The sequence below is a fragment of the Larimichthys crocea genome, chromosome X (assembly GCF_000972845.2).
Source record: "Larimichthys crocea isolate SSNF chromosome X, L_crocea_2.0, whole genome shotgun sequence".
In the NCBI taxonomy this organism is placed as follows: domain Eukaryota; kingdom Metazoa; phylum Chordata; class Actinopteri; family Sciaenidae; genus Larimichthys; species Larimichthys crocea.
The window spans coordinates 19,923,602-19,936,567 of record NC_040020.1 but is presented as its reverse complement, the minus strand read 5'-3'; the positions used below and the strand labels follow the sequence as shown (position 1 = coordinate 19,936,567).

The 12,966-nt window shown below is 40.2% G+C and overlaps 1 protein-coding gene across 1 annotated transcript in view; it reads right to left on the bottom strand.

Moving 5' to 3' along the window:
• Nucleotides 1-12,756, bottom strand: part of LOC104936473 (glutamate receptor 2-like) — a 37,074-nt gene extending 24,318 nt beyond the window's left edge. Inside the window, exons 1-10 of the mRNA XM_027282599.1 lie at nt 12,555-12,756; nt 11,172-11,293; nt 8,737-8,811; nt 7,141-7,194; nt 3,561-3,719; nt 2,922-3,089; nt 1,898-2,002; nt 1,675-1,782; nt 980-1,043; nt 359-501 (exon numbers count right to left, since the gene is read on the bottom strand). Of these exons, the coding sequence (XP_027138400.1) occupies nt 359-501; nt 980-1,043; nt 1,675-1,782; nt 1,898-2,002; nt 2,922-3,089; nt 3,561-3,719; nt 7,141-7,194; nt 8,737-8,811; nt 11,172-11,293; nt 12,555-12,663 (1,107 nt within the window). The 5' untranslated portion in view covers nt 12,664-12,756. The remainder of the gene's footprint in view (nt 1-358; nt 502-979; nt 1,044-1,674; nt 1,783-1,897; nt 2,003-2,921; nt 3,090-3,560; nt 3,720-7,140; nt 7,195-8,736; nt 8,812-11,171; nt 11,294-12,554) is intronic.
• Nucleotides 12,757-12,966: the final 210 nt, after the last annotated feature.

The following is a 12,966-nucleotide window of genomic DNA, read 5'->3' as shown; positions in this document are numbered from 1 at the left end:
GTTGCATTATTGGAAGTATTAACCTGCTTTTCCACACACCTATCCATGTATGTAGTCATCACCTATCTTACCCATTCATCTACTGTACACATTTCACATATTTACTATATAATCCACCTGACCAACTTTCTACTTTTTTCACCGCCTTGTTCATGTGTCATTTCAAGAACATGGCCATAGCCACTGGGGTTCCAGCCCAACAAGGAATAATTAATGGAAAATGGTTTGTTTGGGTTACATCAAATTATCACAAAACTATAAAGCCTAGTCTAACTTGGTTTAATGTCAAGTGGAATTTCCTTGGTTGATCCAATGGAGGAATTACTATTATGGTATGTGTGTGTATTTTAGATCTTACCCCATACACCAGCTCTCCGACCATACCGTTCCAGATCTTAGTTTCTGCATCTCTTGCTCCGTATTTGCCATCTCCCACAATCCTTAGTTGGTAGCGTATACCACAGTGCTTTGCAATTTCCGCAGCCAGGTCAACGCAGTAACCTAGCATCAGTACAGTACATGCACAAAGGAAGCTGACTATAGAGCATGACTATAGAGCACCTTTTGTGTAGCTTTAATAAATGCATACATAAATACAAGAATGTATTATTTACTTATACGTAACGTAGAAGATATTAAATTGTGGGCTGTGGCTTAAGAGGTAGAGCATGTCATCCACTGATCAGATGATCTGATAAACCTTGGAAATGAGATACTGAACCCCAAATTGCTCTCAAAGTCTGTGCCATCAGTGTTTGAATGTATGAATGGTTAGCTCGCAAAAACGGATGAGCTGATGAGTTGGCACCACCTTGCATGGCCAGTGCCATTAGTGTATGAATGTATTTGAATGGGTGAATGAGATATGCAGTGTTAAAGTGCCTTGAGTGGTTGGAAGACTAGAAAGGGCCGATATAAGTACCATTTACCATTTCAAACAATATATTGAGCTTTGTTAAAGTACAGCATATACACATACCTTCATAACGGTCATTGTCTTGAAACAACTCAGCATTCTTCTTGAGCATCACGTAGGGGGCTTCCTACACAAATGCACACACACGCACACAGCCTTTGCATTTATTCATCCACTTGTTTCTCTTCCCTTGTGTTTCTGGCTGTCTCTGCTTTGTGTTTGCATCTTTGAGTCTGCTATTGCTCACCTTAACCTCCCATAACAATTTAACTTACTATCAAGTTGTATAATGCAGCATACCACTTTATATCAAAGTGGCATTAAACATTAAGTGTAGAATTATCTAAAAATAAGAATCTGTGTTACTAGGAGTCCTTTATATCTACAGACGCTGTGGGTCCTTTTCCATGGAGTTCACTATATTTCTACTGTAGCCCAAAACGGCCCAAAACACTGGCTCCAGATAGGGCTTTCACGAGTCTTACCATAGGTTCTACTATACACTTTGAACAAGAGGGTGAGCCTGTTAAATATGAATAGAATATTCTTTTTGCAGATCATAAGGGCATTTTCTTTTATATAACATTTATGTTACTTTTTTTTTTTTTAACTGAGAGAAAATATGCTAAATTCTTTCAGGCCAAACAGCATGTTTAACTTCATTACTGTGACAAATTACTGGATGTTTTTTTCACTTGGCCTGCACATTCACATTAGTTGCCATAGTGACGATGTCACTGCATTAGTTTGTCAATTACCAGTATAGTTGTAACAATGACTGTCTTGTTTTCCATTCCCATGGTGTCATTAGGGTAAAGGTCTGACTTGGTCACTACCATCTTATCCACCTCATTCCAATAGCCAATCTAAGAACACAAACACACACACACACACACACACACACAGACCCATTACATATCCACATAGCTTCATACTATCATTGCATTCATGATGGCATGGTGGAAGTCATTCTTCAGTTACCTTTACAGGTCCATTGTTCTTCAGCTCCATGATTGTCACTGAGTAGTTGATTCTCTTCCCATACTGGTCAAACTGAATGTTACCAGTTAAACCATCTACACGCACCTATACAAACACAATTTTTTTTAATTTAGATATAGATACAGACATGAATTCTATGTTTTATCTTAAATATGTAGTGAATATATTGATAGCATTAGGCAGTACACCCAACATGGCGGCAGCCAGCAGCACATATTTTCAGCTTCAAAACGGTGCTTTTTATTGTCATTGGCAGTGAACCAGGTGCACTTACTCTTATCAAGGTTTGATTCAAGCAAATGATCCTTTGCAACCTACTTTGGTGCAGCGCCGAATCCGCTCCTAATGCAGCTTTACTTATAAAGTAAAGTTTAAAATGGTCCATTAGGACACGTTTAGCACATTTACAATGAATTTACTTCAACCATAAGCAGCAAGGCTAAGCAGTTTAGGCTCACCAGTTTCAACAATATATAATGCAACTGGAAATCTGCAACCTACTTCCCCCCTTTGACATCCAACCTTTAGTCCTTAGATCCCAGGAGGACCTCATCCACAGTGGAGAGAACATGCCTTCTACTACTATTGCTTTATAGCCCAGAGGCTTTTAGCAACAAGTTGTCCATCTTGTGGGAGAACATGGTCAGCAAGGGGCATTCTGGAAAACAAGCTACACTAGACTAGACTAGAGAAGGATGAGACCCACCTAGTGTCAAGGTGGAGAGGGAATAATGACAGAATCATTGGTGTACTCCCTCTGGCACTCCCTGTCAAGACATACAGTTGCTGTATGACCTCTGCACTGCCACCCCTGCTGAGCCAACACAGTAGCCCAATTCATACAAATGAGAGGGCCGCTTACAGCCAGGGCTAAACAATTTTTACATCCTGGAAGTCTGGCCTTTCCAACAGCAATCAGTGTTACTTTAGTGTCAGAGGGCTAACCCCTAACATAATTAACATAATAGAACTGGGAAAGAGGGATCTGATAATTCATGTTTACCTGTTTGAGGGCACGTTCAATCTCTACCCCCTGTGCCCAGGGCACTGCTGGATTGGCCAAACAGTCCCCACTGTTGCCACGACGACTCATGTCTATTCTCTGCTTGTGAAGGAAGCGGAATGCCTCAGTCATCACATGGACAGCATCATAGGTAAGGGCTGATGTATACTGAAAGACACAGAAACATTATGACCTCAAAAATCCCACAGCTAAGATACCGTGTTGAAACACAATCCTTATTCAGCCTGCTGTTTGGATCCTGTCACATCCACTTGTTTGTGTCTCTTATCCCACCTGTACATTGTGCATTCTGCCCTCGGTACCAAAATATCACACACAGGCAAAGAGAATTTCAAGGTCAAGTAGCTGGAGCACTGGTGGCCTTCACCACAAATAAGCAAAGAGTATAAAAATTTCAAATGCCACAAAGTCCTGCACAACAAAATATTACCTAATAGAGACTGTACTGGACATAATACATGATGAAGTTGAGTCAGATTATAAAAATTTGATTATAAAATACAATATTAGCGTGATTATATTACTTAGATTGAAAGTAATATGCTGTGTGAGGAGGATTTGGGTAATATTGCTAACTGAAACTATCTTATAAACTAATGTTGAATGTGCAAATCTTACTCTGATCCGTGTATCAGCTCCAGGATACTCCTTCTCTTCCAGGGCCTCCCATTGTTGGTCAAACTTAGCTACCACAGGATCATCAAAATCTACTATCTGAAAGCCAGACACATTGGCACCTCCGTACTGGATTTTAGAGAGGTCGCCATCTACAAATCCCTGGAATAAAATCAACAACATGAAGAAAATATGAAAAACACTGAAGACCCTTTTGTGGATATGTTTGTCATCTTTTATTCCGTGCCAGGATCTAATAAAGCCTGGGAGCATGCAAGTCATGTATTCCAGAAACGTGTTAAACTATATCCGAGTGAAAAGAAATTGATGGTTAACATGCCAACAACTTCTACTTTTGTTTGTATGTTTGTTTTTATCTTTTTTCTATTAAGACAGTACAGAACTGTTGCTGTTACTATTGTTGCTTCCATTGGATTCTTAGCAAGATCAACAACAGAACAACCAACATTACAAGCTTGGAACATTAGTAGGAATAATACAAGCTTATTTTATATATACAGTGAACCCTCGTTTATCGCGGGGGATACGTTCCAAAAATAACCCGCAATAAACAAAATCCGCAAAGTGAGTTTTACAATTATTATACATGTTTTAAGGCTGTAAAACCCCTAACCACACACTTTTATACACCCTTTTACACACATTTTGTACAGTACTCCCTTAAACAGGACGCAGAACACAATGCGCGTTCATACTGTACAGTACGCTGTAAAAAAAAAAAAAAAAGCATGCAAAATGACACTGAAAAAAATCCGCGAAACAGCGAGTCCGCGAAAAGTGAACCGCGATATAGCGAGGGATCACTGTATTATATTCTACTTAGCTATGGCTTGTTTTGTTAACATTAGCAAAGCTACCGATTAAATTCGACCAGTACATGCATGCTGAGTACATACAGTAGTAGCAACTTAAAAGTTCCCGTTCAAGCTGAACGCCAGCTGAATGGCAGCCGTCTTCCAGCTGAGTTCCAGCTGGCTCCCTGCCAAGTCCCGTGAATGGAGAGACCCCCCTCCTTCTCCTGGACGTGTCTATTTTTTACTGTAACTCCACCCACTCATGTGATTACAGGGTATGACCAGGAGATGGCGCTTCTCTCACAGAACTTATTTACAGTTGTTCTACCTGGAGATGACGTAGCTTACACACCTCGTTAGCATTCTCGTTGCTCAACCTTTTGTTTGCACTTACAGTAACAGGCTTATTGGTCTCCCAGTGTCACAGATCACAGAGCGGAAAATGCAGCTGGTTTGACTACTGCATACTGTACAGTAGCCGTATGATTTGAGCGTGTACATGAATTGAAATTAAATTTAAGGTGTTTATATCTAACATGTCAGCATTCACCAAATCAACAACATCTAGTCTGTTCTGTCTTTACTAGTGGTGGGCTGTTATCTGCGTTAACGTGAGACTCTTATCAGGCGATAAAAAAAATATCACCATTAATCTATTCGCAAAGCTGTTCCAGCCTCTCAGGTCGCTTTTTTACTTTTTGACTTTTTTCTCTTTTGTTCGTTTTTGTTTTCTTCACTGTAACTCCGTGGAGTCCTGATCTCTATAGCAGTTTAGAGAGTTTTGTGCTTTTGTCGTGTTTTTCTCATGGTTTTTTCTTGGTTGATGTTTTTAATGCCGCTTCCACCATGGACAGCTGCCTTTGTTTACTCTGGGAAACGCTGATCGCGCTAATGCCGGCCGGCATTGGGCGCAATCAGCTGTTCGATTGCGCATTAATCTATGGCCACCACTAGTCTTTGCAATAATTACAGGAGCGTCTCTTCTTTGTGTTCGCGCCTCTCTCCTCCGCTTATCTGCATGTAAACAACAACTAACCTTAAAAAAGTTACAAAAAACGGTCGGACGTCTCAGGGCTGCCAGGCCGTGTGTCAGACCTGCAGATACAAGCGATGGTTTATTTTTAATTAACAGTTTATTTGGAGGGGAGGGCTCGTTGTTATTGTGCGCACATAGAGCTGCAGGAAGCCCTTGTTTATGCAGGTATTTACTGTAGTGCAACGCTTTAGGCCAGGTAAACCATACAAACCTCATTAGCATCTCACTGTTTGCACTTGATGGGCTATTTGGTCTCCCAGTGTCACAGATCACAACGGAGAATGCAAGCTGTTTGAGTACTTGCATACTAACAGTAGCCTTGTGATTTGAGTGTGTTCATGAACATGAATGACTCCTTTTCATTTTCGTCCATTCCATAGGCTAAATGGCGTAAATGGAAAGAATATTGTAGTGACCCGGAACAATGAAACTACGAAGCAACTGGTTTTGCTGGACTTTATTCCTATCTGGAACACAGCTCCTGTGGCCGTAGCCAAAGCAAAAAAAAACATAAAACCAGGCAAGCACAGCAGCATAAAACATTAACACATTAGCTATTCGTGCCCCTCATCGCCATGGCAACTGCCATGACTGACAGGCTTCACAGCCTCTAACAACGCCACCCCCCAGGCGTCACCCCATACACGGCAGCCTAACTTACTGAACACAACTCAACAGCCCACAGTGTATACACAGCCCGTTACATATGTATGAAATAAGTGAAGTAGTTTGGTCTTAATAAAGTTTGCAGTATATATGTTATGTTTTTATTCACATGGACACCACTGTTTATTTTCCACTATGCCTCCCTCCATTATAATAATACACGGCACAGCTTTTTAAAAGTCCAGAGAGAAGTCTGTTGCAAAAGTCCACGGTGACTCTCCTTTGCCAAAACGGTATGTCCCGACGAGCTCCTGTTTTGTGCCTGGCTTAGCCTCCTGCGAATAAAGTGTTTCTCATGGAATGCCTAAATATATGTTTGATGGTTTCGTAAGCTTATACTGCAAACTATTAAAACCAAAAATACTTGACTTATTTCATACTTGATTCACCCGTAATTCTTTCGATTTGCGCTTTATACCATTTAGCCTATGGTCACTGTTTAAATCAACAACATCTAGGCTATGTTACGGACGTTACGAGCGGAGTTTTCTTTAATAACGCGTTTATGTTGGCATGTTCTTGTTGCTGCCTCACTGTTATCTTATCACAACTTTTTTTTTTTCCATCAACTGATCCGCTGATCCGCTGATCAGCTCACCCCGGCGTATCTGTTCAGATGTGTCTTTAGACAGTCGACGGTGAGAGCGGAACATCACTGCTCCTCCCCGTGGACAAATGAGGCATTGCAGCTGGTTTTCAAACAGACTGCTTAGGGGCGTTTCCAGTCGGGGCCTCACTGACTACGTCATCGCGGGGGATTACATTTCGGTCACGCACCAGCCAAGGACCTGTGACGGACCTGTGACGGACCAGCCACGGTCCCGTCACGGTTCCGTCACGGAAACACGGGAACTTTTAAGTTGCTACATCTGTAAGGTTAAGCTAGAGATACGTGCTTTATGTGCAACAGGATGGGTGGGGGGGAGCAAGTGCCCAAAATGTGCTGATTGACCCAACTGAGGAACCACTACTCCAGCAGTCATCCAACAGTCACCCATTGTCAGATCATCAAAGTTGCCATACATAAGCAGCATTGTGTCAGGCTGAACCAGAGACAGTGACGCACCAAGTTAGCGATGATATAGTGGTATCCCTTCACATGTCTGCCTATAGTGATCACCTGATGGGAAAAAAGAGTACAAATTGTATCAATAATAAACAACAAATAAAAACTCATGAAAATCTAAATCATTGCTGTTTAATGGCAATAGTGTGAAAAACATGCATCTCTAAATGGTCTACCTTCCATGAATTAAAAGATTTTTTGTTCATGTAGGATAGTTTTTCTCAAGCCTTAAACGGAATTCTGGAGAATAGTGTGTTGTGGAGAAATTGCTTAAGTCAAAGGTCAATGGTGAGGTCAGGAGGGAAGAAAGTGTTCAGGAGCCTCTGATGTCTTATGCTGTAATATTTATTGTCGCTTGATCAAGGAGACACTCTCATAGTACATCAGAAGTGCCTGAGTCGGCCTCACATTCTGCCCAACTCATGCTGGTAGTCAGACTTTAAACCCCACAATAACACCACAAATACTATACGCCCAGAATTAGCCAAAGAGAATGTTTTTACCCAAGCAGGTGTTATTGTCAGCATATTCTAGTCTGGAGACACTGTAGTCTGTTTATGCAGATTGGAATGTCAACGGCAAGCTATCTATTATGACTATGAAGGCAGCAATAGGTCTCTTTGAGCCTGGCCACCACAGTGTTGAGATAGACTGGCACCTACTATTCTCAACCAAAACAATTAATACTGTTGAGGACCTCAAGGCCCACCCAAGGATAACCTAAGGATAGAAAATTCCATAACAGAGTATATTTCTGTTTGTTATGCAATACAAAAAGACATATAGACATACACATATAGTGTGTAGGTGACATTACAAGCAGCATGCTGAAGCAGTCCTGGTGGATTCTACTGGGCACAGCTCTATGACATCACAGCCACAAAGCTGTTTTAGTCTATTCTCCACGCAGGTTCATGCCTCACCAATATGGAGCCAATTCCAGACCATAAGTTGTGAAAATTTAAAATAAGAAAATAAAATTGAAAAACAAAAATGAAACTGAAGGATACATTTTGACCAAAATACAACAATGTATTCAAAATAAAAATGTGTTATTATAAGTTGTTTTTTTTTTTTTTCAGTTTAAATTTAATTGATTGATTCAATTCTGGATTTTTAAGAAAATTAATAAGTAGGTTATATGTATAAGGACATACATAAAGGAAAATCTAGGTGTGGAATTTAACAAAGCTGGAAAAACAAAGGACTAGCATAGCACTTTAGAGTTATGTTATTAGCTAATGTTAGTGTTTGTGAATTTTACACTCCTTACAGTGTCCAGAAAAAGTTTTTCGCTTTAATGGTTATCGTCTTTGTTAATATCTGTGTTTGCTAAAAATAGAACAGCCGGATGTCTCGTGAAAAAGCTGCCTCTGGGATGCTTCTGAAATGTGCTGCGGCACTTCGGGTGAATTTACAATCATTGTCCAACTGCCCAGCCGGAACTTGCAGAGCCATGCCCGGTGGAACTGAGCTGAGAACATCTGGAAATACTATGCAGATGATATACTGCAGAGGACGGATCAGTAGCAGGTGAATAGAGTAGAAATTGCTTTCTTATATTTGTATATATTTGTTATATTAGTAGTAGTCCACCTGTTCCATGATGTCTTTGACTTTATCTTGTTCACAGTCCAAGATAATGCGTCGCTCCTTACGGATCTCCAAGTCCTAAAAAACACAAAAATATTTAACAGTATTCAACATCAAATCACCTTAATGCAGTGCTCAAGTGCACTAATGTCCCTGCCTTTTGTCTATCACAATAAAATTTTGCCTAAGTTGTGTGGTGCCTTAGCTATTTCTGCAGTCATTTAACTGTAGATTAAGATTGTGTTTCTGATTAATTAGAATCATATTTAGCTAAGCTACCTGTGGCATACTTTAACCAGTTGTAAAAGTTAATAAGAGAACACTAACGACTGTGCCCTTTAAATGTGCATAAATCAACCCCGATTGCCACCTGCAGCAAAGGTGATAAACAATAATAAGTTCCCAACGATTTGTTTCATGCTGGCACATCGAAATTCAGAACAGAAGATTCAACAATGTTTTGCAAGCCTTGCACTGAGAACTGTGTGATCTCACTTAATTGTGTAAGACACAATCCCACTGCTCACCTCTCAAGAAACTGCACCAGTGAGCAGCCAAGGCAATTAACAATCACAACTTTTAGGGGGAAAATGCTTCAAACGGTGTCTCTTTAGGCTAGTGTCTTTCTCTGAACTTCAGAGGTGTATAAAATGCATTTCGTAAATAAATGAAAAATGGTTTTTGGCTTCTTTGTCTTCCACAGTAATATCCTGGCTGCCCCATTGATGAAGAGACGAAGACCAATAATAAGATGACGCCCCAAGTTGTACGGCAAAAAAACGAAGCAGCTTTTGGTCTTTTACTGAACCTAACCAGAACAGTGTAAGTACATTGGTCGTCTTTGTCAAATCTGGACAGACACTATTTTGAGAACAGTATTATAATCAAAGTAGCTGCAATGACATACACAGAGGGATATTTTGGATTGGATTTCTGCTTCTTGCATGAAATGTGAAGACAGCATTAAACTTGTAAGGGACTCAATGAAGGACTTCATTAGAAAAAAATAAAAATACGCCAGGCATGACTCGTAAGTTTGCCTGAGCCATAAAGGTCTTTTGGGAGACGAGCAGGGATGTAGTGGTGGGTAAACGCACGTAAACGCCGTTTACCCACCTCCAGATTTTTGGAAATAGCGTTTACGAACCTCTAAATATAGTTTACGCACCTCTAAATACAGTTTGCGCACGTTCAATCATAGTTTATCCACCTCTACATACAGTTTACGCACGCATGTCTCTTGTTTTATAAACTACAGATATTAATAACGCTTTCCCGTTATTTTTCAATTGCCTACAACTAGTAGATCCTGCAAGCATGAGTTCTTGTGGGTTTTATCACTGCGTAGCCTATACGCGTAGTAATTCGCCCTCTTGCGGGAGCCAGCAGACTGCGAGATTTCATCCACACGTTTACATTAGCTTCGCTACCAACTACAGTGCTTCTATCCACAAGACAGAGCACCTTGCATGTTACTGATTACGTACGTGTGTGAAGTTATGGTGAAATGGATATTAGGCGATTTCTAAAGCGTCGAGGCAGCAATCTTCCAGCTGAGACCAGCAAAATATCTCGACACAGTGAGTCCAAAAAGAATCCTAAACTTCACGTTTTTAGGATAAACTCCCCATCGTTTTGGTTTGTGGACCATGCCACTAACTAACGTTAGGTTGTTAACTCGTGCCAACAAATTAGCCTACCTTTCTGGCAGACAATGGCGTTGTTAGTGCAGTCTAAAGTTTTTGGTAATTATCATATCACAGGGCAGCTTCAGATCCACGTGCACGTCCCTGCACACTAAAATATCCAACAGACAAAGAGGCTCTGTGGGCACTGTTGTGAGTGACATTATGACTATGGGTAGCTACAAAGTTAAGTTCAGTGCTATAATGATTATTTGATATTGTTCTTTTTTTTGCTTTCTTTCACACTGACATTATTTTTCTCTTTATTAAGATTTAATAAACCTCAAACATGCGTATTGTGTATCTCGAATTATGACTGATACAGAGTAGAGACCTCAGGGAACCCTTGTCACACACAAACATACATACATGCATTCACACACATACAAGTACACACACATGCACATTTACAAACACTCATACACACACAATCCTATGTGTCAGAAAAGTTGTTTCATAAAATACACATCGTAGCCTCCTTGCGTCATGCTTGCGTCGACTATGAATTGGCCCTTACAACGTCGTGGTCCCCCGATCCCAAAATGTATAGTTTACCCACTTCTTTTTTTACCACTACATCCCTGGAGACGAGAGTGACAGATTTCTGCAATAGACCCTCATACAAATCAAAACATCATGCTAATATAAGATTTGTTTCCATTTGTCTCCATCCTTTTGACAACAGTGTCTGTTCTTTGTGTACCTTGACGTTTCTAAATATGCTCGATGTTGGTATGAACAAAATATCATTACCTGAAACAGGGAACGGTAAGCTTCGTCCTTCCTCTCATCTTTTAGGTTTCCCACATTTATTGCCGTGACAACCCATTTTTTCTCTGCTGCAGTGTCCAGTATGACCTGAAGAGTAGAAAGACCTACACACACAAACACACAAAATAATTAGTTCAATTTGAATGTTTTCTTTCTACTGTAAAGGATAGCAGGAGGAGGATAGCACAGAAGGTAAACATGTAATATGTGTATAGTGTAATATTATGTAAAATTACAGTGTAATTCTATATCATATCAATAGTTATCAATACATCAAAAGATGGTGATAATTTATATTTTATACAAAAATCAAAAACACTTGTCTGAGCAAATACATAACAAGTCAAGGACTTTATCACTGTGATGACATCACTGTGATGCAGTGATGTCATATAAGAATCCATAACAGTCCAACACTGCCCGTGCCTTGATAACCAGAGATGTATAGTAATGAAGTGGAACTACTTAAGTACTGTACTCAGAGATGTATAGTAACAAAGTGGAACTACTTAAGTACTGTACTTAAGTACTAAAATGCAGTATCTGTAATTTTTTGGAGTATTATTTTTTCCCCCAACTTCCAATTTTACTGCACTACATATTTTTGATGAATTTAATACTTTTACTCCGATACATTTTTCATGTGCTGAATCGTTACTCGTTACTATTGTAGCGTCCAGCCGGATGCGTGATGAATGACGAGGCGATATTGAACAAACTGCATTTATTGCTGAACGGTTTGGTTACAGGACTCGGTTACTGTCGGCCGTAACCACGCCAAAAAACCAACAGAACAGCCCCGGTCTCACACATCAACCTCGCTCGTGTGCCGTACGTCATACACCTGACTCACCCAGGCGCGCTCTCTCACCTGCTCCCCCGCCCCCTTGCTCTGCATTCATTCAGGCGCATTCACAGACCATGGGAAATCACAGAACTCTACCATGAACATTGTAACACTGTAACATTAGAAGTTGTGCCTTAATAAATATTTGAAATAATATAAACAACAGTACTTGTACTTTTACTTGTACTTTTACTTTCAGTACTTGAGTAGCAATTTTTTACATACTTCTACTTGCAATACTTAAGTACAAAACATTTTGAATACTTTAGTACTTTCACTTAAGTATGGTGTTTAATGAACACTTCAACTTCAACACTTCAAGTGCTATATCAAAAAACTGACTTGAGTAGATCAAGTCAGTTTTTTGATATAGCACTTGTACTTCTACTCCACTCCTTTACTCAGTATACAGTACTTTATACATCTCTGTTGATAACAAATAAGAGATTGACAGACAGTGATAAAAGTCAAGCAACAACAAATAACATGCTTTATGTGATAAATAATTACTTCATTACCTCTATCACTGTCATATAGATAGGCAAACTTTTCCCATCTGTAGTACTCTACTAAGGAAACTAGTGGTCCCTTGATGTCCGGCCTCATCTGCAGCACAAAGTGATTCATGCCTTCTGCTGGGAAAGACGGTGTGATGAAGGAGACGTGAAGTGTCTCACAGAAGGATGTGATGGTGTTTACAGATTTCTTGTCATAGAAGCCAAAGATGGCATAAACACCTCGAGAGAACTGGGAACAAACTATGGGAGAGAGAGAGAGAGAGAGAGAGAGAGAGAGACAGAGAGAGAGAGACAGAGACAGAGACAGAGATTAAGTGGCAATGTCATGATGGGCCTTTTGCCATCGTTTTATCATCCCTTGTGTTTCTGTCTGTCTTGTCTGTCTCTGTTGTGTGTGTTGCTGTGCATGGCC